This window comes from Talpa occidentalis, unplaced genomic scaffold (genome assembly GCF_014898055.3).
Source record: "Talpa occidentalis isolate TD23 unplaced genomic scaffold, MPIMG_talOcc4v2.1 talOcc4.9, whole genome shotgun sequence".
In the NCBI taxonomy this organism is placed as follows: domain Eukaryota; kingdom Metazoa; phylum Chordata; class Mammalia; order Eulipotyphla; family Talpidae; genus Talpa; species Talpa occidentalis.
The window spans coordinates 11,213,437-11,226,195 of record NW_023605305.1 but is presented as its reverse complement, the minus strand read 5'-3'; the positions used below and the strand labels follow the sequence as shown (position 1 = coordinate 11,226,195).

The 12,759-nt window shown below is 39.0% G+C and overlaps 1 protein-coding gene across 8 annotated transcripts in view; it reads left to right on the top strand.

Annotated features, from left to right (window-relative positions):
* Positions 1-12,330, top strand: part of HP1BP3 (heterochromatin protein 1 binding protein 3) — a 28,326-nt gene extending 15,996 nt beyond the window's left edge. For 7 of the 8 annotated variants that reach the window (XM_054691618.1, XM_037498450.2, XM_037498448.2 and 4 more), the window contains 7 exons: positions 123-203; positions 897-1,051; positions 4,996-5,086; positions 6,386-6,545; positions 8,530-8,641; positions 9,825-9,938; positions 10,596-12,330. In XM_054691618.1, the coding sequence (XP_054547593.1) occupies positions 123-203; positions 897-1,051; positions 4,996-5,086; positions 6,386-6,545; positions 8,530-8,641; positions 9,825-9,938; positions 10,596-10,890 (1,008 nt within the window). In that variant the 3' untranslated portion in view covers positions 10,891-12,330. The other variant, XM_054691619.1, reaches the window with a different exon arrangement.
* Positions 12,331-12,759: the final 429 nt, after the last annotated feature.

The following is a 12,759-nucleotide window of genomic DNA, read 5'->3' as shown; positions in this document are numbered from 1 at the left end:
TTAGCTCTCTTACATCATCATGCCCTGTTATTGGTTTAGTCCAGTATAAATTTATAAATACAAATACCAGAATAATTTACAATTAAAATAAGGATTATTACAACTAATTTAATTTACTTTAGGTAAAAGGAAAAGGTGCTTCTGGAAGTTTTGTTGTGGTTCAGAAATCAAGAAAAACACCTCAGAAATCCAGAAACAGAAAGGTAAGATGTCTGTACAGGTAAGATGTCTATACAAATTTAGCCCTGCAGTACTATTATGCTACAGAATATAGCAGTGTTTATTGAGTGTTTACTGTGTGGCAGGCACTATGCAAAGTACAGTCATCCTACTTAGGCCTAGAAAGATTAAAAGTAATTAGCCCATTAACACCCATCTAGTTAGTAGAATAAAGTATGCAGATACATGCACTCCAGCTCAGGAACCCATGTTTAACTGCCCTATGTTGAATTATGGGCAGCTATATGAATCATACTGCTTTTTTATGAAGTATCTTTTAAACTAGAAGCATAAAAGTACTCTTTAACCCAGTATTGACCCAAAAAATGTACCCACAGCCAGTTTCTTTTTTTTAAATAATAATATTCCTCTCTAATATACATAATTTCATTTATAGTTTATTTGAATGATAAAATGAAATATCTAGTATTTCCTCTTTTTGAAAGCTCTTCTCAATCTGAAGTTCATATCAATTAAAGTACCACACAAAAGACTTTATACTATTGTGCTATGACTTGTTTGAATGTGGACAAAAGTAGTTTTCTCTAGTAGATTTCACTATGAACTGAGGAAATTCCTTGAATTGAGCAGAAAGCCTTTGAATAAAACATATAAAACATAAAACATAAAACATATTGTAGACTTACAATAATGGTAATTTTGATATTCCATTTCAGAAGAGAAGCTCTTCAGTGGATCCAGAACCACAAGTTAAATTGGAGGATATCCTCCCACTGGCCTTTACTCGCCTTTGTGAACCTAAAGAAGCTTCTTACAGTCTCATAAGGAAATACGTGTCTCAGTATTACCCTAAGCTTAGAGTGGACATCAGGTATGAGGTGCTGGCTGGACTTTACAGCTGCAGACACCTGTTACTCTTGTAGTCCCCTTTTCATAAGAAAGTAAAAGCAGAATAGAAAAGGAGGGTTACTTTTAGCTAAGCTAGAAATGAAATCTTTTTTTGCAGGTTTTTCCTTTTTGTGGTCTCATTATGGTTTCACTGTCGTCTTGTGTTTTGTTTGTTTGTTTTTTAAAGATTTATTTATTTATTTATACAAGCACTGGGTACAGTCAGAAGCGCGTGAGGGTGAGAGAATTCACCAGAGCCAAAGCGGGGAGCAGAACAGGCAGACTGACGAAATACACTGCTGAGGGGAGCAGTGGGCAGCAGGAGAGGTCTGTGCGCCATGTGGGACCTTCACCGGCGGCCGGGGATCGAACTGGCGCTGCAGAGACTGCGGGCAGCTTCGCAGCCCAGCGCTCAACCGCTGCGCCACCAGGGGAGGCCCTAGTTTGTTTTTTTTTAAAACTCAAACTTCATGTTAACTTTTACTAGATCCTCATAGAGTACTGATTCCATGATGTCAGCTTTAAGATTGTTCAGCATAAAACTCTGTCCTCTCACGTGCTCATTTCCCCCCCAGAGGAACTGGGGTGTAGGCTAGAGGTGCAGGGGCAGGTTGAGAAGATTCACCAAAGAGAGAGAGGGGAGGAGAACAGGCGGATTTACTGAAAATCACTGTTAAGGGGAGCAGTGGGCAAGACAGGAGAGGTCTGCTGCGCCATGTGTGGGTTAGCTCCCTGGCTAGCAGTGATAGTGCTGAAACTTAATCCCTAGGCCACAGGGAAAGCCCCAGTTTTTTTAATTGTGATAAAATACACCTAAACTTAAAATTTATCATCTGAATTTTTTTTTTATTTAAAGAAGCCACTGCAATTTAGGGGATCTTGAACCAGGACTTTGATGGTTGTTTTTTGTTTTTTTTTGTTTTGTTTTGTTTTTTAAAGATTTATTTATTAATACAAGCACTGGGTACAGTCAGAAGCGCGGGAGGGTGACAGAATTCACCAGAGCCAGAGCGGGAAACAGAACAGGCAGAAGGACTGAAGTACACTGCTGAGGGGAGCAGCGGGCGGCAGGAGAGGTCTGCGCGCCATGTGGGACCATTGCCTGGCGGCCGGGGATCGAACCGGCGCTGCAGAGGCTGCGGGCAGCTTCACAACCCAGCACTCAACCGCTGTGCCACCGGGGCGTCCCTCATCTGAATAATTTTAAGTGTACAGTGTTCAGTGGTATTCTATGCAGTAATGATATGCTACCAGCACCATCATCCAAGACTTCGTGGTCTTTGGAGTGCCCAACTGAAGGGTTAGTGAAAGAGTACAAAAGGAAGAGGAATACAAAAAATATGGAGAGAACATGACCCAGCAAAATTAGTAATTAACATTATCCAGTAACCCCAGGTCATGTTCAAATGTCCTTAGTTGTTTCCAACAATACGGTAGGTTTTTGGAGTCAATAACCAAACATGACCCATGTGTAGCATTTGGCTAATAGGACCAACTACCAATCTAATAGAAAACTAGAGAGCAACTCGTAGAAAAATTATTCGACAGCTTAATCACTCCCTTAATTATGTTCCCAAAGCTCTCTGCACATAGTTCAACCCTGACCCATATTCTCTATCTTAATTATTTATATATTCATCATCTCTTAAATTCCTTGACTTTAGTAGCCAAAAATGTGTATGTATCCCTGCATAACCATGACAAATACTCAGTATATGAGAGGGGGTGTATGTTCTGAGTGATACGCTGAGAGGAACATGCCCTGCCTTAGAAATACTTTTTTTTTGGGTGTGGGGGGGTGGAGGGAGAGAGACCAGAAAAGACTGATTTATGGAATACACTGCTGAGAGGAGCAGCACAAGAGGTCATCTGCCTGTCTTAGAAATGTTTTCATTGGGAGTTCATTTTTGATTTGGAGTGTCAGGATATACAAGATTTGATAGTGTCATTTCTGTGCTTTAGTATTCTGTTAGAACATCAGATCTCTTCTGCTCTCCCCAAGCATACAGATGGTATGATTAAAAATTTTAGTGTCAATTCAGCCTGTAATGCTTAGTGATTAGATAAAAAATTAAAATTTTCTTTTCCAAAGAAAAATATTAAAGCTCAGTGAAACACCAAACATAGTTTGAACTTCATTATTCTGCTCTTCAGTGGGTTGTCTTACTGACTCTCTGCTTAGCAATTAACCAGTTTCTGAAATCTCTTGATCGTCTGCTCATTGGGTGCTATTCTAGTAGTTAAAAGATGTGGCAGAACACCACATGTGGCACCATACTTTTGGATTTTTTTTTTTTTTTTTTAAGATTTATTTTGTTTATGAAACAAGAGCTGGAGTACAGGCCAGAGGTGTGGGGGTTGAGAGGATTCACCAGAGACAAAGTGGGGAGAACAGACAGATCTACTGAAATACACTGCTGAGGGGAGCAGCGGGTGAGACAGGAGAGGTCTGCTGTGCCATGTGGGTAGCTCCCTGGCCAGGGATGGAACTCATGCTGCAATGGCTGCCAATACCTTCATAGTGCTGAGACTTAACCTCTTGCACCACCAGGGAGGCCCCATACTTTTGGGTTTTGACCTAGTGTTAGCCTGAAAGTGTACCTTTCAATTTGATTCTTTTTGTTCTGTATCACAGTCCCCTTTAAGCCATAAGTCAACTTGATTGGTTTTCTCCCTGCACCTGAGGTTCCCATATCATTCAGACAATTGCCCTTAGATAGAACAGTTCTTGCTCAAACACTTTGTTCTTATGTTTTGAATAATAATTCAGTTTTTTCTTCCTGTCACTTGATTTTGATAAGCTAGGGGTTTTTTTTTTTTTAAAGATTTATTTATTTTTATACAAGAATTGGGGTACAGGCCAGAGATGCATGGGGGGGTGAGAGGATTCACCAGAGACAGAGTGGGGAATAGAACAGGCAGACGGATCGAAGTACACTGCTGAGGGGAGCAGTGGGCGAGACAGGAGAGATCTGTTCCACCATGTGGGTTTCTCCCTGGCCGGCCGGGAATCGAACTTGTGCTGCAGTGGCTGCGGATTTCTTCATAGGTTGCGTCTTAACCCCTGCGCCACCAGGGAGGCCCAAGTTTTTTTGTTTTTTGTTTTTTAATTACAATCCTCTTAAGACAGAGGGATACTGAAGGGACACTGTTTTCTTATTCCTGGAATTGTATTTCATTAGGCTGACTTTAGAGAATGGTTTACAAAAAGTGACTTTATTGTTTTTAATGTGTATGTACTTTTTAAAAAGATCTAGGATCTCAGAATTCCAGAATTAGATGGAACTTTTTAAAGATCCTCATTCTTTGGTTGATTATACACTTTGGTTGCTTTTGTGGTCTGATGGTAATAAGTTGTAAATTTCTGAAGTGCCCTGGCAGTTTGGTATTTGGGTCTGTACAATACATGGTTCTCTATATATAGGTAATGACTTAGCTTCTTTGCTTTAAGAGGAAAAAAATACAACTTATTAAGGGTCCCAACAAATTACTATGTTACTGTTCATTTTAACAAAGTACTACATGCAGTAGGTATCAGAACTTTAGGTTTGGGAATAATCCTTCATCAGTTTCTTCAACTCTTTCCATCATTGTTTTTTATATTTATTTTATGCATGCATGCATGCATACAAGAAATGGGGTGCAGGCCAGAGGTGTGGGGGGGGGGGTGAGCGGATTCACCAGAGACAGAGTGGGGAACAGAACAGGCAGACTGACTGAAGTACGCTGCTGAGGGGAGCAGCGGGTGAGTTGGGAGAGGTCTGCTGCGCCATGTGGCTTGCTCCCTGGCTGACTAAGGAATTGAACTCCTGCTGCATTGGCTGCAGATAGCTTCATAGGTTGTGTCTTAACACCTTGTGCCACCAGGGAGGCCCCATCATTGGTATATTTATCACTGTTTTTTTTGTTTGTTTGTTTTCTCTGCAGGCCTCAGCTGTTGAAGAATGCTCTGCAGAGAGCAGTAGAGAGAGGCCAGTTAGAACAAATAACTGGCAAAGGTGCTTCTGGGACATTCCAGGTTAGAGGCCAAAAAGACTTGATTATAAGAGAAGTGTTTCTCAAAAGTTTTGATTTCAGGATCTCCTCATACTCTAAAAACTTATTGAGGATCCCAAGAACTTTAGTTTATGTGGGGTGTACCATCAGTGTTTACCATATTAGAAATTAAAACAGGAACTTCTTTAATATTTACTAATGCATTTAAAAAATTATAATCCCATTACATATTAACATAAATAACATTTTAAGTAAAAAGTATCTGTATTTTCCAAGACAAAACCCAAAAATTTAATAAGAGGAATACTGTTTATTTCATTTTTGCCAAAGTCTTTAACAGAAAAAGCTGGTATCTGTTTCATTATATTTTGGGTTGTATCTGAAGAAAATCCCAACTCTCACAGAACACAGGCAAGTGTAGAGTATTTTAAGATGATTTTCAAATAATTGTGTCTATTGTTCTTTGATACCAAAACTCAACAAATAACTTAGGCTGAGGTTGAGATATAATAAAATAATTTTTACTTCTTCTTCAAAGACATTCCTAAGTAAAACTGGAGTTGTTGTTTTTTTTTTTAACCCCAATGTGTAACAGTAAAGAAAACAACAGGTACATTTTTGTGCCTCTGCCTTGGTTTGTGATAAGATGTCATTGCTTCTTACCATCATTGCAGATGTCATCACAGTGAAAAAGGCCAATCACATCTTAGTATTACTATGAGAATAATTTTGACGTTGCACATCCTCTGAAAGAGTCTTAGGAACCCCAAAGGGGAGAGAGGGGAAATGGAGGTTGAGGATTACTTTTTGAGATCACAGTAAACCATAGCTGATTTTGGCCTTTTACCTAGTTTATCAGTGGCAGCCTTTGTTCTCAGAAATATGCTTTGTAATTTTCTGGTGTAAGATACCCTAAATATTTAGCAAATTTCCTTTACCATTTTTCTTACAGGATTAAAGAAGTTACTATTTTCACAATTACCCCATTTTTCAGATTCAGAAAAGAAGTATTGAAAAGAATCTGTTAATTTATTGGGAGCATTTAACAAGTTAACCTGCTGTGGTCGAGCTGTCACTCTCTTTGGGTTAGGTTGGATGGAGGGGTAGATGAAAGGAGAAAATATCCACAGGAGGGCTGGGACTCCTCGGTTAGACTGGATACCTGTAAGTGGGGAGAGAAAGTCCCTAACCTGACAATTCATTGTAAAACATATCTGTGCTAATGCAGGAACTCCGACCTACCTGGTGCAGAGGAGTCTTGTCTTGACCTGCTTTGGGAGAGTGTTGTCTTGATGCTTTTCTCTTCCTCCTTGGAAAACAGCTGAAGAAATCAGGGGAGAAACCCCTGCTTGGTGGAAGCCTGATGGAATATGCAATCTTGTCTGCCATTGCTGCCATGAATGAGCCGAAGACCTGCTCAACCACTGCTCTGAAGAAGTATGTCCTGGAGAACCACCCAGGGACCAATTCTAACTATCAAAGTAAGATTCAGTTGTGCGCATTTAGCTGGAATTGGGGAATTATCTTCTGAAAAATCCTTCAAGATCACATTATTTTCCCTCCCCCACAAGATCACATTATTAATCACAAAGCATTAACTGCTCACTATGAAAGCCAAGAGGGAACAACACCTTTATAAACTTACTACATATAAAAAAGAATAAAAGTAACCAAGGCTTATCCTTAATTTACAATGTCTACTGAAAAGCAGAAGTTGGTATTACTTTGCTGTAAAGTTTTTTCTAATATTTTTATTATTTAGATTAATACCTAGGTTTGGAACCCTTATTAAGGACAGTATCTTTTTGCCTACTTTTTTTTTTTTTTCAAAGATTTATTTATGCATGCAAGCGCTAGGGTACAGACCAGAGGTGTGGGGGTGAGAGGATTCACCAGAGACAAATGGGGAACAGAACGGTTAGATTGACCAAAGTACACTGCTGAGGGGAGCAGTGGGTGAGACAGGAGAGGTCTGCTGCGCCATGTGGGTTCCTCCCTGGCCGGCAGATCGAATTCGTGCTGCAGAGGCTGTGAATTGCTTCATAGTGCTGTGTTTAACCCCTTGCACCACCGGGGAGGTCCCTTTTTGCTTACTTCTGATACTTACTAAAAGATCTGATTTCAGCTTAAAACTAAGCCAGTGGGTTTTTTTTGTTCTGTTTTGTTTTTGTTTTTTTTTAAGATTTATTTATTTATGCAAGCACTGGGATGCAGGCCAGAGGCGGGAGGGTGAGAGAATCCACCAGAGACAGCAGGGAGCAGAACAGGCAGAAGGACCGAAATACACTGCTAAGGGAGCAGTGGGCAAGACAGGAGAGGTCTGTCGCGCCATGTGGGAATCTCCCTAGCCAGGCGAGAATCAAACCGGCGCTGCGGAGGCTGGGGACAGCTTCAGAGCGCTGCGCTCAACCCCCTGCGCCACTGGGGAGACCTCCACGCCAGTGTTTTTAAAATATTTGCTACTTAGATTATTTCTTGTTGCTTTAAGCCATATAACAGAAAATACTTTTTTTCATTGAAGTACATTTACTCTCTGAGGTGATGATTTGAGATTTAAAACCTTGCCTTAGCATTATCTCATACAGAGTAGGAAGATTGTATATTTTCTCAGTGAACTACTATAGTAGTATGTTGGTATGGGGTAAGGACTATGGAAATTAATAACAGAAAATGTGAACTAGAATGTTATTTTTAATAAAAAGGTAATTTTGGAGTCTTAATACTAACCTACTGGTAACACACATGCAATGTGTTATTTTACGCTATAAAGGAAGGTTTTCTGATTATTTTCTTAAGTACTTTGCAAACTGGTGTGTATGACTTTTTTTAAATCATTTCTCAAGATACAGACTTTAATTGTGCATATATCCTCGTAGACTATTTTGTGGTTTTGCATTGACTATTTCAAAAGAAGGTGAATTTGGTTATTAACTTTCTAAGTTTCACTGATACTGCAGCTGTTTTTTAGATACTGAATTTGCCATAAAAAACATTTTTGATGTGTCTTTGTATGAAAGATGGGAATTGGTGAGGCTGATTCATGGGAAGTTGGTTCTGTGTATAGATATTATCCTAGATAATTATCAAACCTTACAGGTACTCAGTAGATGTTTGAATGGGAATAATGAGTAATTCAGTCTCAGGTCAGCTGTGAACCATCTGTGTGCAACTGTAGAGCAAGACGCTTAACACCCTGTGTTCCATTTTCCTTTTCTGTGAAATGAGGACTAACTCAATGGTCTCTAAAGTCTTTTGGCTGTTATAATTTAATTCTTGCTAGATTTCTGGACACTTAAGAATTGTTTAGTGAATTAGTTAATCCCTTTGACCTCAAAGGATTCACTTAGCACATGTCACTTACTGTATGTGACAGACTTTAAATTGTTGTACATTTGATTGTGGTTGAGAAAATTACTAAATTTGAATAACTAAGTAACTTTCTTCATTCCTGGATTTTTTCTTCAGTGCATTTACTGAAGAAAACTCTGCAGAAGTGTGAAAAGAATGGGTGGATGGAACAGATATCTGGTAAAGGATTCAGTGGTACCTTCCAGCTCTGTTTCCCCTACTACCCCAGGTAAGCACCTAGCCCATAAGTTGAATATCCAGTATTGATCATTGTAAATTTAAGATCTGATTGTAGGTTTAACTTATTTCACTCTTATTACTGTTATACTAAACTGAATGTACTAGAGAATAAAAACTAAGGTAGTTTTGGTTTAGAGCAAAAGGTTTATCTTTAAAAGCAGGGCATTTGGGCTATCCTGCTGGAGTTTACTGTTAGCCATCAGGTCCCTAAGTCAAGCGTTGAATTCTTTGAGACCCTTGGACAGTCATTTTACCATTTAGTTCTTCTTTATTACATAAACAGTAATGACAGGAAGATTATTAGAGGATTATGTAAGTTGTAATTATCCAGCACCAAGTACGGACATTGGCTTTTTCCAATAATCCTAACCACCTTCATACTTGAGAAACAAAAACATTTATTTGAAAACCTGTTTCTTCTACATACCTTATTTGTTCATTGAAGCAAAAAATGCATCAGTTGCCTCCTGTAGGCCAAGCACTTTTCTGTGCAGTGATACTATAGCTTTCTGACACTTCATTTCTAATAAGGTGCCACAAATGTACCATTAAATCCCCATTTTAACAAGAGTATAGTGTAGTACACAAACAAGTGCTAACTTGATTGAATGTGTATTATTTGAATTTTTCATATGTTAAATTTTATCTTAAAGTCATACAAATAAAATGTAATTTAAGGATTTATTAATTGGTGAATCAAAATTTCTACCATTAAAGGCAGAGAAAATCTTTACTAAATTTCTCTAAAATTTGGAACAGTTTAGGCATCATGATACTTTGAGGTCTTCTGCCGTGAGGGCAAAAATGTACACTTGTGCACAGATTGTTCACTGCCTTAGAGACCACGCACTGCTATTCAGTGCCTCACACAGTAGCAGGCACTCACCAGGAGCATAAGTAATTGCTTACTAAACAAATGATTGGGCATCAGTTTTTTTAGTGGAGGGAAGAAGGGAATGAGATTTGGTCTGGGATTTTCATAGATCTATTTTAGCTTTATATGTGTGTTCAAAATAAGTTTAAGAAAATAGGTTAAATAGTTATTTAGCTTGGTATTTGGGGCGGGGGTTGTTTAAGGAGTAGGGACTGTCCAGTAAGAACTTCCAGTTGAACATTTCCTTTGTCCTGTATGGGATTTGTTTTTTACCTAACCGTCCCTTCCCTCCCCGTAGCCCAGGAGTTCTGTTTCCAAAGAAAGAGACAGATGATTCTAGAGATGAGGATGAGGATGAGGATGACTCCTCAGAAGAGGACTCTGAGGACGAAGAACCACCACCCAAGAGAAGGTATGGAAGGTGAAAACCCTCGAGGTTAGGTTGAAAATACCTGTAACAAGGATCCTTCTCAAGTTCTTTGTGTAACATTTGACTTTGTCTTGAAAATTTGGGGACTCTTAATTTATGAAGCACTGTAGATATGTAGTTACTCTTTGGTTACACACATGCAACTCTCCACGGTTTGGCTATTCAAAGAAAGATAATTCCATAATTTTCTAGGAAAAACATCATGGAATTATATGTGAACTTGCATGAATTGGTTGATTTTTTTAAATATGTAGTAGGGCCTGCCTTGTGGCCTACCGGTTAAGTGTCAGCACTATCACCATTATAGCCTGAGTTCCATCCCCACACAGAGCACGATGTCCAGCAGACCTCTCCTGTCTCCCCGCTACTCCCCTCAGCAGTGTATTTCAGTAGATCTGCCTGTTCTGCTCCCCACTCTGTTTCTGGTGAATCCTCTCACTCTCTGCACCTCTGGCCTAGACCTCCGTTCTTCTATGCATGCATAAATAAATCTTCAAAAAAATAAATAGTAAAGCCTCTGGTTTAAAAAAAAGTAAATCACATTCTCCTACTTCTGCTGTTTCTTTTTTTGGAAAAGCATCCTGGCAAAGTGAATTTCTCATGTCCTAAGGGATTGCCTTTGCTCTTTGGTTCTCACAGGTTGCAAAAGAAAACCCCAGCCATGTCATCAGGGAAGACTGCACCTGTGAAGCAGAGAGGATCCAAGCCTGCACCTAAAGTTCCAGCTTCCCAGAGGGGTAAAACCAGGCCCCTCCCCAAGAAAGCGCCTCCTAAGGCCAAAACTCCTGCCAAGAAAGCCAGACCCTCCCCTTCAGTCATCAAGAAACCTACTGGTGGCTCTTCCAAGAAACCTGCTGCCAGTGTGAGAAAGGAAGTGAAATTGCCTGGCAAGGGCAAGTCCACCATGAAGAAATCTTTCAAAGCAAAAAAGTAAATTTTATAGGAGCAAAAGGGTATGATGAAATTAAAAAATCTTATTTTCTAAGGTCAGTGTGCATTTGTTGTAGCTTTGATGCTTTTAAAATTACTTTTTCCCCCTCCCCTATGAACACTGTGGGGAGGGAACATAAACCATTTAGGCATTTGTTAGCTTAGGTGCTGTTCTTGGTGCCTGTCCCTTCCCTCAGTTTAATTGCTGCGATAAATCTGGACTTTTGTGGACTGTATAATTATACTTGTCCTTTTTTTCCCTTCCACCCCAACTTTTTTATTTTCCTTCCAGTTTTATCTGAACAGTTACAAAGAGTTTTATATTTGTAGACGGCATCAAGAACAGGATGCTGGTCAGATGCTAGGAGTTAAAAGGAGACAGTATAGCACTGACTGAATTGTAAAGCCTCCTGCCTGGAGACTTAATACTTATTTATAAAACCACTCCGCCAACCCTTTCTCTCCAACTATAAACAGAGACATCTTAGCTGTGGGAATAAGCCAAAAACATGATCTCATTCGATTCTGATGATGCTGGGCTCCTATGAACTACTCTTCACATTGATCAATTTCCAGGTGTTTGTCAATAGCCCAGGACATTGCAGAATTCCCTTAACAGCAAGCACAAGTTCTCTCCACCACTTGGTTTTCGACTGAAGGGGAATACAGGTACATATTGAATTTGTGATTTCTGGTCACCTGTGTTACCAAAAATCAGAACATGAAATCTTCTTGATCAAATGTTTAGATATATTTTTTAATATTTGGAGTATGAGTTGTCACTTCCTGTTTGCCTTTTTCATGAGGAAAGGTTGGAGAGTAACATCTTTGCTAATGTAGAAATGTTAAGTGGAAAAACATAAACAATTTGCTAAGATGAACTAGATTCCAGATTGGGTTTTTTCCCCTCCTTTCTTTCCATAGCACTTTTAATAATATCAACCAAGTGGCTTCCTTTTTAAGATATTAAAAAAAAAAAATGAAGCCCAACTACCTAACCCTTTCTTATTTGTATTTGTTTTAGTATTGTGAGGTTGTGTTAAGTAGTATTAGCTTTCTACTTGAGAAATACTGATTTCTGGTTATCATTTATCCTCCCTGTGGCACTTGACATTTTAATTGTCTTAAACTTTTTGGTGTACATCTTCTGGCTCCTTGAGTACTGCCAGAGGCAAAAGATATTTGTTTCATTCATTCCACTTGCATTGTCTGCCGGGATCCTGTCTGCAGCCTGAAGTGTGGCTGGGAAATGGACTTGAAAAGCTTGGCCTGAATTCGATCCATAATCATGTGTGATCCCATCATGAGGTCATTGGAATTTGTGTTGCATGTAAGGCAATCTTTCCTGTTGTAAATCTTCCTTTTTTTATGTACATATATTTTGAAAAATATGAATAAACATGAAATTTTAAAAGCTGCTGAACTGTAGCTTATATTTAAACTTTATATCCCCAGAAGTAGCTAAGTGTGGCCCTCGCCAAGATTTTTTTCTTGCAAACTTGGATTAGCTGCCATCCATTTTCCTTTTTAAATAAAGCTCCAGTGTATTTGCTTTTGAATTCTCATATGGGTGGTAAATGATGTCCCTGGATACGTTGAACTTGATTATATAATGAATAAGACTTTTTAGAAATCATTTTGTAGTAGGGTCCTTATTTTCAAGATTGTAGATTCCAGTTTTTGTGCTTAATGTTCAGCTATATCCTTATCTAAAGGTAGCACTGGTGATAGATAAATCCAGGAGACATACTTCTAGAATACAATTTTAATTTTTAGTAAGCTATTTGCAAATAATTCTTTTTTTTTTTTTAAAGATTTATTTATTTGTTTATTCAAGCACTGGGTACAGTCAGAAGCACGGGAGGGTGAGAGA